Here is a 15,655-nt window from a genome sequence, read left to right as displayed (position 1 = left end):
ACAGAGGGGACTCAGGTACTCTATGCTGCTAATGCAAGAATTCCATGCTGCTCCAGTGTTTTGCAGCGTGAACACTCTGAGCTAGGTTAACGTGAGAGAGTTAACTCAAGAGAACCATGCAGTGAAGACTCAGAGGGTCCTAAATTTAACACAGTACTCACGTCAGATATCAGAGTCTCAAATCATTAATATCTGCATTGTCCTTAATGATCTTCAGGGCAGTTACTATAAAGGCACAAAGTACTGTCCTCCTCTCTTACCACCTAAGGATATATCCACATGGTATTGTGCCTTGGAACTCTGCTCGCTTGCTATAAGAGGAAGCACAATGTAGCAAATAGTTTGCTGGATTGGGAGTCCAGTGACATGGGTTCTATTCCTGGATCAGGCCCTGGCCCTTGTGACCTTTGGCATGTCACTTCCCTTCTCGATAACTCAGTTTCCCCTCTCATCCTTGATCTAGACTGTAAATTATTCAAGCCAAGCACTGTTCCATACAATGTATTTATAAAGCACCTACCACAATGGGGTCTCTGTGTTGGGCTCTCCAGACACAGAACCATGAAAATCTGGCAGCAGAATTCTCCCTTCTCTGTGACTGTCTTTCTCCTCATGCTCTTTGCCTCTTGTCTATTTAGAGTGTAAAATCTTGTACTATTTAGAATAATGAGATTGTGTCTGACAAGGAATTAATACAGCACCTAGCACTATGGCGCCCTGATCTAAATTGTAGCCTCCATACACTACTGTAGTCTTGATAAAAGACAACAGCAACACATGGTTTAAATCCTTGAATATGCATAAATGTATCCAAAGGGCACTTATCACAACAGCCTATTAAAAATACAGTACACTAACATGAGCACTGCAGCTTGCCTTAAAAGACCTCTTGGCAGGTTACTTTTACTGGTTGAACAATCAGAAGAAAATGTTTCTGATTAAATATTTTAAAAAAATGTTTAATGTTTAAACAGAAACAATGTTTTCTTGATTGCTTGAACCAATATTAAAGGAAGTAGTGAAAACAGTCCATGTTCTCTAACGACAGGGTTTTCACTTACTGTCATCATCATTGTCTAGGTTCCAGTTGTACCCACATTATGCTAGGTACTTTCTAAACACTTAAGGCACCACATTCCTCACTCCAGAATTATACGATGCCTCTTCACCAACATCAAGATGGCCAATACATAGGGCACAAGAATGGGAGCTAGAAGACATGGGATCTATTCTACACTAGTCAAATTAAATGTATAAATTCCCACTTTAAAATAAAAAAAATGTACAAGTCTTAATATAACCAAATATTTTTCTCCTTTCCTCTAAATGCTTAAACTAAAATAAAAATGGGTGTTTCTTCTTCAATTTTATGAACAAATATCTAATCCTAGTTAGAATTTGTCCATTAAAAGTTATTATATGTAATGAATTTAAATTAATAAAATATCACAATAACCTGTAATAAAAAATACAAAATCACAAACTAATTTTTTCCAAACAAAAAAACCTAATAGAGCTGGAAAACTATATCAAAATTATGCTTAAGAAAATATAAAACCAAAACTCAATAAACCTAAACCAATATAGCAAAAAGTAAGCCTGATTAGTACACAAAATAATACAAGTAAGTGATTCCACACATCACTCTCCATTTAAAATCCCTTTTTTTTTTAACTAATCACCAATTCCTAAAGCAAGTTTCACCATCACAACTGCCATGCACACTATCTCCTAAAGCACTGGACCTTCTTTGTCTAATCCTAAAAGGTGTCCTTACCATCCCAGGAAAAAAGAAGAAGAAGAAAAAAGGGAACCCAACGGACACCACCACTGCTAAATCCCAGACATCTAAAATAAAACCAAACCAAACAGAAACTCCTGCCTGTCTCCAGTAACTTCTCTTCCTCCTCTTCCCCTCCCTCCCAACCCCCCCCCCCCAAAACAATTACCATCTTTAACACTGTCCAAAAAATGGTCAAACAGGGGAGTTTTTCTTTCTAAGAACTCTCTAAAGAACTGTTAAAAGCCTCCCTTAATATTTTAACTGTTTTTCCTTCTCTTCTTTATCTTTAATGAAAGGTTAAAATAATGTTCATAGTATGTTCAGCAGAAGATTAAACAAGCTAAAGTCTATATATTCTAAACTTCAAACCTTGTTTAATGACTGACTTATGCTAACACCTTTAGCAGATATTCCATCTACATTAATACAACAGGCATTCTTACTGGTATGTTTGAGAATTTGTGACTTTTGTCAAACAGGCAGTCAACCAACCAGCTTGCCAACCCTACTTACAGCTGCAGATTGTTCCCTGTTGACTCAGCTTCCAAGTGCAGTTTGTAAAATGGCCATCTAATGGGACACTTCCATGTATCCTACATGCCCTAGGTAGCGGATTGCCATCTGAGACTTAAAATAAGGAATTCTGCTGCCCAATTCTAGACTCTTACATTTGGAAAGTTATTGGAAATTATTAGCATCAGTGAAAATTCTTTAGAAAACGTTACACGGATGGATGCACCAGAAAACACTGCAGCAAAAGAGGAAGCCTCACCCTGGGGATGCCATGAGCAGACAGCCAGTTCCTAGAAAGTGCTAAGTTCCCACAACTCCCTCTGATTACTTCAGCCCCATAAATAGCTCCAAGTTATTACTCAGAATTAATTGCGTTCCTGCATAGCCCCACAGCACAGAGCTGTGAGAAATCAATCGGTGCAAACTAAGCTGACTGGAGCATTCCTTTAAAAATAATACATTCACCAAAGCATGACTGGGAACTGGGGCAATAGCAGCTTTAAATTAGAAAACACCAGAAGTACTCCTTTTGCCCATCCCAACGATTTCAGAGGAAGTTAGAGGGCTGTAGGATTGGGACCTAGGAAGACCAGCGTGATATATTTGGCTCTTGGAGAATGGAGGAGAGTTTTGTCTGGCCTGATGATGCACAGAAAAGTCTCACTGAAGCCGATGGGAGCTACTCACATAGATCTGAGGGAAGATCTGGAATGTTTAATCTGAATTATTGAAAACGTGCCACCCTCTCACTCTGGTCAGGGAAGAAAGTGATCTCTTGCTATCACCATCCCCTAGACCCAAAGAAGGCGGCAATTCTATTTCCACATTCCTTCTGAAGATGAGCTCTGGAGATATGCAAGGTGTTGGGAGAGAGAGAGGAATCTGAGAAGGTCACATTCATGAGATGCTACAGGAGTAAATAAGGACTCAACTTCTCCCCAAGCATCAGCTCTGCTGATATCATTCTTCCTTGATTGCTATCTAAGGACAACAGCTACTCTAGATGGTCTAAATTAAGAAAACTCAGAGATGCATTTATACTCATGTCCTCATCATACGATGCAAATTTCCCAATGTACAATAAACCAGTTTATTAGCAAGTGTCTCATTGAATTAAGTTTACTCTTATTGTATTAGGGAACTTTCATACCACATTAAACCGCAATACAATAGGGTGTTTGCTAACACAAAGAATAGAATGACTGACTCCCTTTCCGAAATTCACTTACACGTGATGCACAAAGCCCCACAGCAGAAAAAGCAGGGGAAATTCTTGGTAATAGAGATTAAATGCAATAGTAGGGCCTTGTCAAGTTCCTCCTGCACAAGGGTGAATTTCACCAATAGGGAATACATTAATTTCCACCAAGCTCATTCTTCCGCACCAAGAAGTTGAGCGAAGAATGACACACTAAACAAGCCAGTATCCCTACATGGATACAATACAAACACATTCATCCAATCCCCCCATTGAACCATTATTCTCACGTATCCAATTTGTGTTGAATTTGAAAGAATCTATGCACAGCTAACCAAGCGCAGAATTTGGTCTACTGAGAGGAAGGCTATAACTCCTTCCATTTAAAAGGGATTCTTGTTTATTAAGGTGAAAATCAAATGAAGACCCAGAAGGCCAAAAGAGAAGATTTTTGTCCGTCTGTTAACTATTTTACTGATGGCCACCATCATGGCGAATGGCACAGTTACATTCTCTTCATAGAAGCAGGTTTTTTCCCTCCCATTGCACTTGCCTATCACTTATTTTAGTCATCTTACTGATGAACTTTGATAAATGATGTACAGTTCATCCATCTCCTAGCGTAGCACTTAGATGATGAATGGAGTACATTTGGAAAGCAGACTGAGGAAAAACAAAATTGATATTCTAGAAAAAGAAGAAAACTGGGTGCTGCCAACAGCTGCAAAGTTTAATAAGGAAAGATTGATGCACAAAATATTAGCTGAACAAAGACTGAGACGCTGAACAGCCAAGAAACAGCGAATTCTGATGTCAAGAGCCAGTCTAACGACGGGGCAATTTTGAGAAGCACCAAAGTCATTTAGGACTTTCAGTGCGACTTGAGCTCCTAAACCCTTTTCATGCTTTTGAAAATCTCACACTAAATACCCATCACGCTGACTTCAGAAGTTTTATTATGGATGGCTCCACAATTGTACAGATGGAAACAAATGACAGCTAAAAATTAGAGGGTGAAATTCACACTCATTTTTTGTTTTGCACATGGCTATACACCCTAGCTATCCTGCGACACAGTTGGTGACTGAACAATCAGCGATGATGGAGGGAAGCCCCATCAGTTTCTCAGATCCCAAAATGAGGGCTGGTAAACTAGAAATTTATAAACTGTGCAAATTTAATCTGGGTCACTGAGACAATCTACATAGAACCCTCTCCTAAGCTATTTTTGCAGTCACATTTCAGGATGATGATGATGATTTGAACTGCAGTAATACCTAGAGGAGTCAATCATGGACCAGCAACCTCATTGTGTCAGGTACTGTACAAAACATGGAATGAAAAGAGACTCTCCCTGTCCCAAAGAATTTACAGTCTAAGAAAGAATGCAAACACACTTATGTGAGTGCTCCAACATTTGTAATACCCAGATTTCCAAAGATAACCAACTGCAATTGAAAGCTGCTGGGAGTTGGGAACCTTGCTGTGCTTTGTGCCATTGAAAATCTCCTCCGTTTGTATTTTTGATGCAAAATTTCTGATTATTTTCCATACAATTTTTTTGTTTGTTTAAACACACAACTGTCCTCCAAGCCATTTCAAAGCCAGATATTTTGCTTCTCATGAAGTAGTCAGTTCACAATGAAAGACAGGAAAGTCAGACTATTCACTAGTTTCCCTAATAAGATTTTTTTTCATCCTTTGAATTAAATTGTGATTTTTTTTTTACAATAAAGATATTTTTCACTCAGAACAGGACTATTAAGTAAAAATGTGCCAGTCACCCAAAATATTCCTAGCGCTCAGCAAAACCACGGAAAGTCTGCTCATTTTTTAATAAAAAAGGCTTCTGTAAGTTCAAACTACAATTAAAAAAAAACAACTTAAAATGTGAACACATCACATTTTTACTAGGGACTTTTGTTCACCCTCTAATGATATCCATCAGTCCAAGTACCCTTTACAACTCTAACCATCATAGCATCCAAGCACTGTGAATCCCAGAGGTTTGTTAGCACTGATGGCTTACACTTCGATTTCCTTGCCATTCTCTCAGTCTGGAGTCATATTGTGCTTAGTGATTATTAACAGTGAACAGGAATCCCTGGTTGTGATCTATCTATAGTAACCTTACTGATTCACTCCACCATGACTCCTTCCTCCAATTTAAGCTCACTTATGGATTCTGCATCCTCAGCAGAACCTCCCACCGATTTCCAGAGAGCAAGGATAGTTTATGCCAATGCTGATGAATGCAGTAATTTGCCCGGGGGCTGCTTGAGATGAGGCAAATCACAGCACTGACTCTCCACCACTGCAAAGTTTGCCTCACAAGAAGCTGAGCCTAGAGAAGACTGAGCATATGTGGGTCTCCTTTATACATTACCAAGAGCAAAGTAATGTCCTGCCTCTTGATTAAATAAGAGCATAAGAACAGCCCTACTGGGTCCGACCAAAGGTCCATCTAGCCCAATATCCTGTCTTTTAACAGTGGCCAATGCCAGGTGCCCCAAAGGGAATGAACAGAACAGCTAATCATCAAGTGATCAATCCCCTGTTGCCCATTCCCAGCTTCTGGCAAATAAAGGCTAGGGACACCATCCCTGTCCATCCTGGCTAACAGCCATTGATGTACCTAGCCTCCATTAATTTATCTAGTTATTTTTTTAACCCTGTTATAGTTTTGGCCTTCACAACATCTGGCAAGGAGTTCCACAAGTTGCCCTTTTCTAAATCTTTTCCAAGTCCAATATATATTTTTGAGATGAGGTGACCACATCTGCATGCAGTATTCAAGATGTGGGCGTACTGTGGATTTATACAGAGGCAATATGATATTTTCAGTCTTCTTTTCTATCCCATTCTTAATGATTCCCCACATTCTGTTTGCTTTTTTGACTGCCGCTGCACACTGAGTGGATGTTTTCAGAGAACTATCCACAATGACTCCAAGATCTCTTGCGTGGTTTCAGCTAATTCAGACCCTATCATTGTATATGTATAGTTGGGATTATGTTTTCCAATGTGCATTACTTTGCATTTATCAACACTGATAAAATGATGAAATCCCATAATCAAGACAATTCTCTAGCATAGCTGCAAGGTGAAGATATAATTTATCCACCCACCTGAACTCCACTATAAACAACAGAGTGTTTTCTTTAATGTTTCTGCTTCTCTGATCCAGATTTTCCAGATGAGTTAGCCAAGACACCAAGAGGGCAAGTCCTCAGTCACAGAGAACAAGTGGTTTAAAATGAAATAAAAACAAAATCTTTGAGCACCCTCCCCACCCAAGATCACAGCCTTTGGTCCAAGTTCTACACAAAGCAGCCACTTCATGTCATCGAATTCACTGTGAAATGCCAACACCAAAATCCAGTTTTATTGGTTAAAACCTGAAATAAGAAGCCTTTGAACTTACCATCAAAATCAACAAACTAGGAGTAATTCTAGGGTCTTGTCTCTGAATCATAAAGTTCAGTCAACATGTCTCTCTCTCTCTCTCTCTCTCTCTCTCACATGCATTTTTAATTGTCAGCATCTCTATTGAACATATTATTCATAATATTATGCCAGCACATCATCGTCTCAACTGAGACAAAAACGCCATTGCACTAGGCAGCGTACAAACACATTATCTGTGACAGTTCTCACCCTCAAAATGTTTACAATTTAAATAGACATTACAGAATCAATGGGCAATTATCCCCAGTGTACAGAGCTTAAGTGATTTACCCAAAGTCACACAGGGAATCTAGCACAGCCGGGAATTTACCCCAACTCTCCTGAGTCGTGGTCCAGTGCCTTAACCACAAGGCCGCTCTGTGTCTCTCTAAGATAGTAAAGCTTTGAGTTTAAGGGAAAAATCTTCCTCATGTCAGACCTCCTCTTTTCTAGCTCCATTTTCTAAATTAAATTCTCCCAGATGTCTAGGCTATATTGATAAGCCATGTTTGTCAGGCACTCTCAGCAGTATTTAGGATCTTATCAAACATAAGAAATCAAAACAGCTACGAGAATCTCTCTCACAAATAAGCTGCTGATTCAGTGCAATCCTCCAACCTAAGTATTTTAATCCCAGTGGCAGAAATCTTGAACACACTTATAAATGCCACCAATTGTTATAGCGCACACTGTACCTTGTTCTCAGATTGCCCTGCTGAGGCAATCCATCATAGACTGATAATACATCAAAATCTTCCTCTAAGGCGAAGGACTGGAACACAAGCTGTATTCTGTTCTGCTCCTCAGCAGTGACTGTCCACGTGCAGTTTGCATAATTTGGATATCCGTACGGAAATCCTGGACTTTGTATCGTCCCGTTTGGGCCTTGAAAGACGTAGCTGCAGTTCTGGGCTGGCGAGAGAAAAGACAAACATGTTATTGTAACAGACCTTATAATTCTACACCAACACCATTGTTAATATAGAGCCATCGTGTAGGTTGCTCATTTTCAAAAACTTGCTGGAGGGTGATTTTTGTTCAGGTTGGAAATATACTTGCTCTGTTAGAGCTGCACTCACCACAGAGATCATAAAACAAGCCTGAGTCATCACGAGGCAGATTTGTTTTGCACTTAAGAGGCCTGCGCCACACTTAAATTTAGCTCAAGCTAGCTACATCATTCTGGGGTAGAAAAATTCACATTCTTGAGTGCCACAGTTAAGTCAACGTAACCCCTCCGGACAGACGGGTAGGTCAACAGAAGAATTTTTCTTTCAACCCTATCTCCTGTCACTGAGGCACTGCAGGGTGAGAGTGGGTGGAGGGGTGGGGGTGATTACTTATATCAATGAAAAAAATCCTTCAGTTGATGACTGAAGTGTCTACACTACAGTGCTACAGCAGCACAGCCACAGCGACTGTAGTGTAGACATGCCCTAGAGTAGGCCAGGTATAAAGGTGATTTTGATTATTAGTATTATAACATTAATGCCTAGAAACCTTGGCCAAAGTATGAGAAAACAAAAAGTTAAGAGACATGGAAATTCTCCTTAGTCTACTTCACTTTCCCTTCGGTGTTATTTTAAACCTTGCAGACTGTATTTCTGAAACACAGAACTTGTAATCACCGTAATGCGAGTTTGAGGTAGAACTTGAGTTTTGCCCCCACTTCTGTCCCCTCCCACCCCACCCACACACACACCTACACCTCTAACACTTTCAGCTGAAGCTAGCTGGCCCCTCAGTGGCACAGGCTGAAGCTCCAGTGTAGCTGATGCTCCAGCTAGAAATGCAGTGATGCAGCAGCTTGATTTGCAACTCAACCACTGTCGTGGGGTCGCTTTCACTAAACCTAACTGCTGCAGCGAAGACAAGCCCAGGAGGCAAATTCACCCCTGCTATGAAGAGGTACAACTCCTGCTGGCATTAGTGGAATTGCTCCTGTCTACATCAGAGCTGAATTCCAGCCTCAGCAAGGGAATCTGGCTTTGTGCGATTAGGCAGTTGGCAACCCTACCTTCTGCAGGGAAACGCAGTGCAAAACAAAAGCTGTGCTACCTTGTTATCCTGTGATCAAGTTGAGTTTGACTGATCACAGCTTGTTGAGATTGCTGAGCTCTACAAAGCAAGTCTGGCTTCTTCCATTGATGCTAGTTTGTTTACCCTTATTTATGCTGTTTGTTGAGGATTTCAAACTGAAATTGTTCAGACTGGAAATTATGGCTTTGATTTCTCATTGCTGTTTTCCAAATCAGTAAAGTTATTCACCCTTCTGAGTGCCTACCAGCTGCAGGTAAAGAACGGTCTTAACATTAATTATAGCCAGTTATAATTCGATTGGCCTACCTTGGAACCAAAACGCTTAGTAAAACCTGTTCTGTCCCTGCAAGATGAAAACTCATATCTTTATGGAATTGCAGCAGTCAGATTTACCAGAAGGGGAATATTTTTGTCCAGGGCTTATTTTACAAATAAGATTTAGGATAGCCCTATAATCCAGAGCAGTGGAGTAAATGTGACCCATTCATATAACTCATTAACAAAGATAAAGACTATAACTTTGCATTTTTACAGTACTTAGCATTTGTGGCTAGGTTTGCTTTGCAAATTCCAATCACAGAGCACATGTGCAACCCCTGTGAGCAAAATTCATCCCCATGCACTCTTAAATTGCACTTGTTTGTGGACTTGGCTTATGTGATACATGAACCTGGTGCTAATATTCTAGGCAGGGGTGAATACCCGTGATCCTTTGTAAAGCAGGCAACATTAATCCATTTTACAAATTGCAAACTGAGCATAAGTCCACACTGGGGAGATCCATAAGTTGCCCTGACTCTCAGTTCCTCTCCCTAACCACTAGACCATATTCCTTTTCCTTCACACAGGAAGTTATTCAGCAGGTAAAGTGTGGATACATAATTTTCCTCTACAGAACACTTTAATATTAATCATGAGTAAATGCCATCTGAACAATTTGGGAAAATTGGTAAATTAAAAAGGCTGTAGCTATATAATTGTTGCTGGTATAAAGACTATTGATGCTGCTAGCTATTATGCTAACTAAGCATATTCAAGGTCAGAGACCCTGTGTCCCAAACACTTCAAAAGGTCATCGGAAGGACAAACAAGATGTAATCAGTCTGGTTATGCCAGGATAGCCCTAACTCAGAGATTAAAGCCATGAACAAACAAAGATGGCTACAAAAATCTACATCCTCCCAAACTGATAGTAGCTGAAGAAACGCAGTAAACGGCAACAGAAAAAGCTGATACGGTTCTATAACAAACTAATCTACTGAAATAATTCCACATTCATGATTGCAGCCCAAAATGAGCTTATGCTTCTTATGGACTCAGCTAACAGGAAATTGCTTATTGGAAGCAAAAGTTAATTTCTCGAGAGCTGACAATCTACAAGGCAATACACCTTCATCAGAAATAGCCAGGATCTGTGTTTATGTTGGAAACTGATGGGAATAGCTGGCAGACATAGGAAATAGATCAAGGAACCACAAGAGGTTTTACTCAGACCCAATAATCTGGTTTAAGGTCTGAGTTAGTTCATTTTGGGTTTGATCACCAAGACTTAATCTAAAGTCTATGTTACAAGACTATCAAATGTTGCATTTCTCCTTTGAAGACTCATGGTAACAATTCTCTTTATCCCTTTGGCCCCAGGGCATCAATAAATACAGAGGAATGCATGTTTTAGTGAACCCCACACTAATACCTTGAGAGCCCTCAGGGCTGTGTTGTCAATGGGCCTTCTTGAGTGTGCCTGCCAGCACTGTGCACAAGCAGAAATCCACACTTTCTCATGCCAACTTGAACCTTCAAGGGAAACAGAAGCACATGTCCTATGCAAGTGCAAAGGAAAGTCCCTGAACTCAGGGAAAAGCAGGGGCTTCTCCCACCTAGTGCTCCCCTGGGTGCTGGTGATCTGAGGTTGCAGTAGGCTTAGCCATGATGGTTCTTCTACAATGTGCCAACTACCAGGATGAACTTGATGGCCTGTGTGGGCTCCCCAGTGCCCTCTATTAGATGGCATTGCAATCATTTAACTCTTGTGTCACACACCCCCTAGACTTAATAGATTTGCCATTAGCTAAATCCAGATTAAGTCTGTGCTTTTGGAGAAAGAGGGTCTGAGGTCTATCCTCTCTTTCACTAGGAAATACAGCAGTGATAACCATGAAGACTCAGGCAGAAGCCATATTTTATAACAATATTGTAATGCACGCAGTAACCAATTTCATTGTACTCTGCATACAGGACCAGCCCTTAACACCTGCAGCATCCTGAATCTGAGCTAGAGCTACGCTGTCCAGGTTTTGTAACATCTAAACTCTGCTTGCAAAATACACTATGGCCTGAGCAGCTATTTGGAGTTCAACTGCTGCCTAGTATAACTACATGATCAGACCCACTCCATAAGCCTGAGTACAACCACGGAGGCCTCAATTGTTATTTGTTAACCCGGTTGCTTGCATTTTCCTTAATGTAGCAAACATCACGGCAGCCCATGCTAGGGAGAGTCCGGAGCAACCATGCATCATGCAAAGAACTTCAAATGGAGAGCAATATTTCAGTGATGGTTCTGACTTGCTTTCCCCAGCCCACAGGTTCTAAATGTGACTTCACTCCTCTTGCCGCAATACATATGGGAACGTAGGGCATGCCAGAGTGGATCAGACCAGTGACCCATCCAGGCCTATACCCTGCCTCTGATAGTGGCCAGTGTCAGATGATTCAGAGAAAGGTGCAAGAAACCCTGCAGATATTGAGCAGTTTATACCAGGAAATTTTCTCCTGACCCCACAAGTCAGAGGCTGGTTTAAGCTCTGAAACAGGAAAGATTAGATCCTTTCCAAAACTGTTGCATTTTGGGGGGAGGAGGGTAGTATTTTTAAAGCACTTCCTCTTACACATTGTCACTCCTAATTCAAGAGCCACAACAGTGAATGAAAAAGGGTAAATAGATAAAGCTAACAAATCCGATGTCATCTGCCAGCCAGCCCTATGTGGCAGTGTAAATATTTATGTACTCTATTTCCAACTTCTAATACTACAGCTCATAGACTAAAGCTTCATGATAGCGCTGTAGCTGCAGGAATCACATCAGCATACACACATTTGGATGGACATAAACAAGAAAAGAGCTGCTTCCACTCATGTTCTTGAAAATGGCAACTGGTATTGGAACTCTGGAAAGTGTTCTATCCTAAGGATAATCACAGATTTAAAACATGCATATTATTAAAGGAATGTATTTAATTTTATTATGATAACACCGACAGACAAGGAGCAGGACCACATTGTGCTAGGCTCTGTATAATGGAAAGATAGATTCTAATCTCTTTGGGGCAAGGACTAAGTAAAAAATTGAGTGTAGATGGCAGGATTCATACCTGTGCAGGGAAACCTCAATTAGTATTAGGACCCTCAGCTGAAATTGAAAGAATCTGAAAAGTCTCCTTTACTCATTACCATTTACCACACACACACCATCACACACACACACACACACACACCCCCTATGGAACTGACTCCACAAGTTAGCATTAGAGCCAAGAGCTGAATAGGTTTCAAAATATGACTGGCCATTTCAATGGACAGAGAACAGACAGAGTTACATTAGACAGAATTATTATTTTTTTAAATGATAACACCCAAGCTTCACAGCATAAACCAAATTCTAACAGAACTCAAGAGGTAACCTCCCCATAAGCAAATGATTCCATAACAGCATCTTCCTCTGAAGTATCTGACATCAAACTGCTGTTGGAGACAGTATTCTGGACTAGATGGACGGCAGGTCTGACCCATTAGGTTCCCATGTTCTGAACCATGTTAATAATGCTCAAACTAAGGGTTGTCAAATTATTGTCATTGCAGAAGGTATCAACTGAAAACAAATGAACAAAATCACATTTAAAAATGAAAAAAGAGCCAGAGAGAAGTTAAGATTTTTAATTGACTATTTTTTTAAACAAACATTGAGAGGCAAACCCAGCTGGAAGCACCTTTTCAATAAACTTGACTCTTCAGCATATGGTTCCTCCCCCACCCCATCTTAGTGTTTAGGCAGCATAGCTGAGTCAGACAACCTACATGTCCCAACACTGTCATCATAAATCTTCTCCTAGCTGTCGGATCAAACTAAAATCTTAGAGTCACACCTGATATTGCCAGTGGGTGAAGTGCAAAACGCAATTTCCAACATTTTATTGTCTTCTAGCCTCTTCTTAGGGCTTAAATTTACTGGGCCAGATCCACAGCCCATGTAAATCAACGTAACTATTAACTATAGTGATTTAGACTAGCCAAGGATCTGGCCCACTATATGGCAGAAGGGGGAAAGCAGAATTTATTTCGGCAGTTTCTCATAACACAAGCTAAGGCACTTAATGTCTCAGCAGAAACAAAAACTAATTTAACAACACTGAAGTACGGCAACAGCACAATTTTAAAAAGGACAAAAATCAAATCATATGCATTGCCTCTCAGCAATATAGTCTATGGAGGATACATAGCCATTTCTTTTCCTTATTGCAGCAGGTGTTTAATGTTTTGATTTTCCTTAGCTATTGTTATTTACACTCATATGTTTTTCTCTAGTATTGTTCTTTACTAGTCAATAAAATGTGTGAACTTCAAACAAGATACTACAGTAACATTAAAGCCACTACTCTGCACATTTTACTTTCACACATGTTCCACTCGGACGTACAAAGAAGGGCGAGATTCTGCCAGCACTGAAATCAAGTAACTTTATTCACTGGATCTACTCATGTTACTACTCACAGTCACTCACACGCAGGTTTTGAAGGATCAGGGTCTTATAAAGTAACCCAAAACTCTTGGGTTATTTTAGTTGAGAAGGTCAAATTAAACAAGTAAATACTAAAAAGAGGTAAAATTTTCCCAAGCTGGCTTTTTCCACAGATTCTTGGTTTGAACAGTTTATCAGGAATTAATTTTTCTTCCACACAACACACTGGAATCAATATATACATATACACAAATAGAAAGCTAGGTTCCTGGTGTGACTATGACGTTAGCCAACATGTATTCTCACACAGAGCACATACACAATACACATATTTAAGTCTCTTTTCAGTCAACTTTCAGCTTGCCGTAGCCCTTAACTTAGCTTACAGCCTCATAAGCAAAGTCTGGTAATAAATAATGCAGAGAGATTCCATTTACTATAGAACTGTTAAAGTCCAGCAGCACTGAGGAGAATATATACTGAAGGGCAGACGGCCATCTCTGATGCTCAGCGCCCACCGGTTTCTGCACAGGGAGCACACTGCTTTGCCTGCATCCTAGGGGAGGCACTCCAGTGCCTGGCCCAACGTAACTGACAACTTAGCACCTGTGGCAGTGAGAGTTTTCAAACTAGCTCCATGATGCAGCGATATTGTAAATCAAACTAGCTCTCCCAGATGTTAACTGAGCTCTCAGGGGAAACTCTGCAGAGAGGCATTACTTCCCATCCACCCCATCCATCTTTCACTCACATTCAGCATCATCGCGTGCTGTCTCACTTAGCACTACCAGGACCTTGAGTATGGAACCCATGTTCTTAGAGACTGCTACTATCTGAGAGACCTGTCCCACGTGCACACTGATGCAATAGCCAGATGAAGCATTCAGTTCTAAAGACGTCCCAAGTAGACACTCAGGGCACAGGAGATGAAAAGATAAAGGGCAATAATTTGCCATTGTTTGATAAAGATGGACGAATGAGGGGCTTATGCAAAATAAGATCTCTCCCTTGCACCAGAAGCTGGGAATGGGTGGCAGGGGATGGATCACTTGATGATTACCTGTTCTGTTCATTCTCTCTGCGGTACCTGGCACTGGCCACTGTTGGCAGACAGGATACTGGGCTAGCTGGACCTTTAGTCTGACCCAGTATGGATGCTCTTACGTTCTTATGTACCACATCTTCAGCCTCAACTGAAACCAAATTATTTCACAGAGGTTGATAAGACTTTGGAATTTTCTTCCTCCATTAAGTGTCTCTGATCGTGGCAAATCAAGAGGCATAAGTGTCAGAATACCTGACTGTAACCATTAGAATAGTTTACACATGAACAAAGGGGATCCTCTATCAGATGAAGTCAATATTGGATGTCCTAAAAGATCTGCTCTAGTCTAGTTCAACAAGTCATTGGGCTCAAATCAGAATTGCTAGGTGAAGTCCTATGGCCTGTATTACATAGAAGGTCAGACTAGATGATCACAATCTTTCTGGCCTTATAATTTATTGATAGACTTTAGATTTCATCTCTCTGACCTCCTCTATGACATGGGCCAGAGAGCTTCCCTGAATTAATTCCTGTTTGACTACAGCATATGTTTTAGAACATCATCCAAACTTGATTTAAAAATTACCAGTGACAGATAGTCCCCCACAATCTTTGGTAAATTGTTCGTGATTAATTACCCGCACAGTTAAAAAACTGCACCTTTGTCTTCAGTCTGAATTAGTCTAGACATGGGAAATTGCTTAAATAAGACAAAAACACAAAACAGGCCATAGGTTCAAGGGAGGAAACCTGCAGAGATGGAGGGGGAGGGAATGCAGGGTTGGCCAACGAGAATGGTCCAGATATGGAAAATGTGGCATCAACCAGATAGAAGGTATCAAGTCAAGAGCTAGTAGGGGAGATAGAGAGATGCAACTCCTCAGATTGTAAGAT

General features: G+C 40.5%; 1 protein-coding gene across 1 annotated transcript in view; it reads right to left on the bottom strand.

Moving 5' to 3' along the window:
* Positions 1-15,655, bottom strand: part of CSMD2 (CUB and Sushi multiple domains 2) — a 531,569-nt gene that overhangs the window by 479,822 nt on the left and 36,092 nt on the right. Inside the window, 1 exon segment of the mRNA XM_030539111.1 lies at positions 7,637-7,853. Within this exon segment, the coding sequence (XP_030394971.1) occupies positions 7,637-7,853 (217 nt within the window).

The sequence above is a fragment of the Gopherus evgoodei genome, chromosome 20 (assembly GCF_007399415.2).
Source record: "Gopherus evgoodei ecotype Sinaloan lineage chromosome 20, rGopEvg1_v1.p, whole genome shotgun sequence".
Classification (NCBI taxonomy): domain Eukaryota; kingdom Metazoa; phylum Chordata; order Testudines; family Testudinidae; genus Gopherus; species Gopherus evgoodei.
Note: the sequence above shows the minus strand (reverse complement) of the source record. Positions and strands in the feature narration are given on the sequence as shown.